Here is a 6,077-nt window from a genome sequence, read left to right as displayed (position 1 = left end):
TTATTTAAGATAAAATATTATGCATTACGAACAATACTTTTAGCAAAACGTCTCTGGGGGTAGGGTTGTCAGCTCAAGTTTTGTAATTATATTTGTCAATATTCTAGTGATCGGTGGTAGTTTTACATTTAATTCAACACTGCAACATGACGATTCAAGTCCTTCTAAAAGCCTATTCGAATAAAAAATATTTCGTGCTCTTTGATATCTATCGATTCGTACATATCTATGGTGATTTAAGTATCGGACTGCAAATACAATATCAATTTAAGCAGCAAAAATAACAACTTAAACTCGTGTGTTCTCGATTCATGCCATAGTTTTCTCAATTCTGTGTACTCTTTCACACGAATACAAGTATTCTATTTCGGTTAATTACTTAAGCTGACATATATTAAGTATAATATGTATATTACTATTATTTTTATATAAAAATAACTTCTGAGAATAGAATACAATACAGGTTTCCAGCAGATTTTGAAATGTGGTTATTATTAGATAAAAAAACCATGAAATAATTAATGATTATGATAAGTTTTTCTCAGATTTATTTAATACTATAAAGCTTAATTATTAGTCCATCTTCTAATGGGTATTTTAAAAGTATAAATGACGAAATAATCTTTACATGTTACCAAGCACTCGATAGTAAAAATTACTAATCTGTAGTCAATGTTTCACGGCTGGAAGGCCTACTCTCGTCTTAAGGAGATTTGGAACTAATTCCACGATGCTGCAACAATGCCGTTTGTGGATAGACAGATGGCAGTCTTTGATTCCTAGCATGCAGGTTTTCACTCATTATTTTATTGTACCGTAACGAGATAAATTATAAGTAGGCCCGCCTTAATCCAAGGCGAATCGGGTATTCACTACGTGCGTTCGCAACCAGAGCAGCATGCGCAGTGCTTTTTTTTTTTGGGAGAGAAGTGGTCGCCAGAATATTACTTGCAATCAATCGCTTGTTGTGCTTAAGACGGACTGATTATAGGCGCTAATTAGGCTCATCTATATTTACATAAATATTTAAAGTGTCTAGGCTTTTAATTATATAGCTAATTTAACCAGTTGGTTGCAACATATACATAAGAAACACATCCAAAGCTAAGTGAATAAATCTGACTCATAGGTACCGTATGGTTACAAATTGCATTCATGACTACATGACAAGATTTAATTGTCCTAAAGACCTAATTGATAACCTCGCTCTAACTCATTTAGTAATGACATCTTGAATTAAGTCAATCTAAAAGCTATAAACGTACTTAATCAAAGTTTTAACTATTATCTTTGATTTGATCTTATTACGAAATAATATTTACAAACAATTTTCAAACTTAAACACATTTGCAACTCTACAAGTAAATACAGTAGGTAATTTCTTTTTACAGTAATAACTTATTATTTGCAACGTCAAGGAGGCCAGTGTTTCATTTCGAAGGTGTTATAATCTAAAAAGTCGTTAGTCTTATAAATAACCTTTCGCAAAGAAACGTTCTTTAGTCTTCACGAGTGTTCAATTTTTTTTATTTACATCTTTTGAGATCCTGTTATAAAAGCGCACGTACATGTATGTCCCACAACATATTTACTAAGCCTGTGTACACATAGACGTAAAAAGTTTATTTACTATGTATGTACTATGTATGTACCTATTATTTTCATTTAAACCCTTAGACACCCTGCTTCATTTAAATATATTGTTACAATATACCAATTATTATAGTAATCATAATAATATGGTGGACGTAAATTCCGTCTCGGTAACTTAATAACTATTGAAGCATCGTATCAGGGGTTTCGTTACGGCAACTAATTGGAAACCTACCTACTTCAGCTCAATTGACTGAGCACCTTGAGAAATGTTAGATAATTGTACCTATACGAGAATTATATATTACATATATTTGTATTTTAAACAGGAACAGTCTGTAAATGTAACTTAATAACGTCTCGGATTATCCAATAAACATTGTACGTAACTGTCTATTGGATAAAGCACTAGGTACTTGTCAAAAATTGAGAAAGAAGTGTTTAAAAAACTCGTTGTGTATTAAATTGTTAAAGCCAAAACCAAGTATTTCTGTTATTTTAGTAGGGTGATTGCATATCTTCGTAATACATATATGTATGTAGGTAGTAAAAATCATCGTAAATATGAATAAAAAGGCATCGTGTCAGAGAAGATATATTTTAAGGAGCTAAAAAAGGGGTAAAGCTATGATACGTGAATTTTCCTTTGGGCCACGAGGTTAATCCGTTTAACTGAATTTCATACAACACATGCCAGTTTTCCTCACGATTGATTTACTTGGTCTGTTTACAAGGTCATTTTGGTACTTAATAAAAAAGTTATATTGATAGATAATACATACATTACATAAACAGCCTGTAAATTTCCCACTGCTGGGCTAAGCCCTCCTCTCCTTTTGAGGAGAAAATCTTGGAGCATTTTCAACCACGCTGCTCCAATATATGGAATACACATGTGGCAAAATTTCGTTGACATTAGACGCATGCAGGTTTCCTCACGATGTTTTCCTTCATCGCCGAGCACGAGATGAATTATAAACACAAATTAAGCACATGAAAATTCAGTGGTGCTTGCCTTGGCTTGAACCCGAAATCATCGGTTAATATGCACGCGTTCTAACCACTGGGCCATCTCGGCTCTTTAGATAGATAATAAGTAAACTTTTACTACTAAAAGATAATCACAAATATTTTATAATAGGTAAACAATTTTATTTTACATTTTATACTAGTATCAAATTAGGTAGGGTCCTAATTTGATACTAGTATAATGGCCGACCAAGTACGAAATGCAAAAATAATAGTTCCAAGACTCAATTGGATGATGTGCAGTTTCCACTTCCTCATTCCGTCTTCATCTCGGTAATAGCTCAATTTTCCACTAATGACAAAATTCCGTAATCAACTTAAGCAAAAACCGGGTTATTGCAAAACCCGTCACCCGAATTTGACCTATAGCATTGGCGGTCAAAGTTGTTACTTTTTCCAAGTATTTTTTAATAACTATACGTGTTTGCCATAATGTTAGAGAAAATAGTACTTGAAATTTAAAAAATATCTTCTTTCAATGAATTGGTTTTTTAGTTTATTCAAAGTCGTTTTATATAATCACTTTTAACTGTTTTAATGAATATTGTACATGCCTATTAATAAATTCACATTATCACCGCATTTAATATTTTTAAAAACTTAAACAGAGTTCAAAGAAACACATATAAGCAACCGTAGTGACATCTATGGGTGTGTCGAGAATTTAAATCGAGGATACACATACATGGACAAACCACTGGGTCCATAGGACCCTGACCCACTGGGTCAAAACAAAATGACACGGTAGCTAAGGCTACCGGGGAGGAGCTGCCCGGGTAAGGAGGAATTCCTCGAGGCCCGTACCCAGTTCGGCCTACGCCGAACAGGAAGACCTAGGATGACATTGGTATGACTTGTACAAAAAAGTTATAGATGGCGCTGTAAATGGCGACGAACTGATTAACTTTTTCTTCAGAAAAAGCGCTAAAAACACAGAATATACATTTTTCAAATAATAATCGTCGAATTTTCTTATATAAAAGAATCTTTTTATAAATTTTTACTGATTTAAATCATTATTAATTAATCGAACGTATTTGTTTGCTATACAAACAGAGGTTGCTTAATTTTCGTCAAAATAAATCAAAGTCTGTACGCAAAATAAAATTTTTTTTTAAATCTTTTTACTTAATCAACAACTTTCAATGTAAAGGTTTCTCATAATTTGTAGTTCATCATAAATATAATATATTTTATTAACCTTTGATATTTGAAATATGAAATACATCAACAAAATATGAAAAACAATTTTATTTGTAACATCTTACCTAACAAAACAATGGTAAAAACAATCACGTCACAAGTTAAAAACAAAATAATTATGTTCTTACACATGTTATATAAATACCCGCATAATCTGCTATTTTAAAAATGATTAAAACTCATATTAAAATACTATAAAAGCAACAATATTTTATATAAATCATTATCAATTAGTACATAATTCATCCTAAGAGCTATTGATAGTCACTTATTTAGTTTCTTTAAACATGTCATAGAGTACTGAACACAGCCTATATAGCGGCAAACCAACCACAGTGAAATAATCACCTTCGACCCTCTCAACAAATGTGCCCCCCACTCCTTGTATACCATAGCCTCCGGCTTTATCCCTGAAAATTAAATATAAAGGAAAGTTATTATCATTATCTTCAATAAATCTTAATCTTTCTAAAATATTCAAATACTAATGCTTAAAGTAATTAAATAAAATTAAATTTATTAAGTAGTACATTTTTTTTAAATATTATTAATACAAATTAATTTTATGATATTAATTAAATGATTATCTATAATTAAAACATCATTATGTAACATGTAGCAATCTAAAATATAAATTATATAAATACATATAACTCACATAGGTTCCCCAGTGGCTATGTATCCCTTAATTTGTTCTTCATCCAATTTTCCAAAAGTAACATCTGTTTTTTCTGTGAATTTAACTGTTTTGTCCATTGCCTTGAGCACAACACCAGTGTACACAGTATGACTTCTTCCTGACAGTCTATTAAAACATTACATTAGTTGTATTAAGTACATTGGTATTATTTTGGTGAATTTGCTTTGAGTTGAAGCTTTGAATTTGGTGAGCTTGAATTTGAAAAATCTTTTAAGTTTAAATAAAATAGATTGACTTGGCCATCGCATGAAAACAAAATGCCATCAAATCGATCAATTGAAAAAACATTTTTTGCTACAATATGTATTGATTGTGAGTTACATTGTTTTCATGTGATAAGTCAGTCTATTTTATTTAAACATAAAAAAAAATTAATATTAATGTCATCACTATAAAATGTTGTTAGACAAGCTAATTATGTAATAAGACAGAAGGTCCCTTAAGCCGGGACTAAATAAATCAACCAGTAATACATGGATCTGACAACTTTTCACGGTAGAAGAACTGAGTTGTGAGACATGGTTTTTTTTACAGATTTTGGTTTTGATGGCATGTAGCTATTTCGCAGACCTATCATGGTAAATACAAATTGAAATATGAAGAAATAGTTAACTATATACAATTGAATCAATTCAAGACCTGTTCAGCATGTCAAAAGCTTCTTCTTCTGATGTGGGTTTGCCAAACATAGTTCCATCGAGAGTAACCATTGTATCAGCACCAATAACAACATCTGGAGGACTACCCTGCAACTTTAATCGGTTATCTACTTCTAGAACTTTCTGCAGAGCTGTTTCCTCAACGAATTCTGAAAAATTCTTAAAGTTTTTTGGATCGAGATTTTCCTCAAAGAGTGATGGGCAAAGAACAACTTTCAAACCCTAGAAAAACAAAACAAAATGTAAGTTATATGTATGTATTCACATTGCAACAAACACTACACTTATAACTTACAATATTTTCAATTAACTCTTTTCTTCTAGGTGACCCACTCGCCAATATTATATTTTTTTGTTTTAACACATGCATCACCGGTTGTAACATTATTTCGTATAAAAAAACTCTTGTATCTATTTATTCGGCAGAAATTAATTTTACATCAAATCTATATTCAACCTATTTCCACGCGAACCTTATCAAATCAAGGTTAGTTTGTATTTTTCGATACTGTCATATTTGTCTTAAATACTTGAAATTACCGCTATTTTCACACCACCTTAAAAAGAATGTCATATAAATTAAAAAAAAAGAATATATAGTACATATACAAAAAACGAAGTTATGTTTTAGTTTGATACTATTAGAAATTATACTTATTGAAATTTATTAAATTTAACATAAAATAAATAAATTACAATATAGGTACTTATATGAAAATGTGCATGTGTTGTCTACAGCACGTAAAGCTTTTCGTTAACTTAATTTATTAAATTCACCAATAACTGGTCCGTTCTCATTCCAATATTATTAGCAAAACAACTAATTTCACCAATTTATAATAATGAAATATCGAATACTGATTTAAAAATTAATGATGAATATTGGCTATAAA

At 30.8% G+C, this 6,077-nt stretch overlaps 1 protein-coding gene across 2 annotated transcripts; it reads right to left on the bottom strand.

The window, feature by feature from the left end:
* Positions 1-3,924: 3,924 nt before the first annotated feature.
* On the bottom strand, positions 3,925-5,953 carry LOC125077197 (dTTP/UTP pyrophosphatase). 2 transcript variants are annotated; one of them, XM_047689053.1, is made up of 5 exons: positions 5,892-5,953; positions 5,480-5,741; positions 5,165-5,406; positions 4,484-4,630; positions 3,925-4,235 (listed from the first exon to the last, which is right to left on the bottom strand). In XM_047689053.1, the coding sequence occupies exons 2-5, from the start codon at positions 5,567-5,569 to the stop codon at positions 4,094-4,096; spliced, it is 621 nt and encodes a 206-aa protein (XP_047545009.1). In that variant the 5' UTR covers positions 5,570-5,741; positions 5,892-5,953; the 3' UTR covers positions 3,925-4,093. The 2 variants fall into 2 exon arrangements, with proteins under 2 accessions (XP_047545009.1, XP_047545010.1); XM_047689054.1 differs by lacking the exon at positions 5,892-5,953 and having other exon boundaries at positions 5,480-5,749.
* Positions 5,954-6,077: the final 124 nt, after the last annotated feature.

This window comes from Vanessa atalanta, chromosome 3 (genome assembly GCF_905147765.1).
Source record: "Vanessa atalanta chromosome 3, ilVanAtal1.2, whole genome shotgun sequence".
NCBI classification, from domain to species: Eukaryota; Metazoa; Arthropoda; class Insecta; order Lepidoptera; family Nymphalidae; genus Vanessa; species Vanessa atalanta.
The sequence above is the reverse complement of the archived record's forward strand: the minus strand, read 5'-3'. Positions and strand labels throughout refer to the sequence as shown.

What these genes read in the sequence shown, in the direction of transcription:
- LOC125077197 (XM_047689053.1), bottom strand. Translation starts at nt 5,569, where the DNA reads ATGTTACAACCGGTGATGCATGTGTTAAAACAAAAAAATATAATATTG. An exon ending in AAGAGTTAATTGAAAATATT is followed by an intron (nt 5,407 to 5,479) that starts GTAAGTTATAAG and finishes TTGTTTTTCTAG; the next exon opens with GGTTTGAAAGTTGTTCTTTG. An exon ending in GCTTTTGACATGCTGAACAG is followed by an intron (nt 4,631 to 5,164) that starts GTCTTGAATTGA and finishes ATGTTTTAATAG; the next exon opens with ACTGTCAGGAAGAAGTCATA.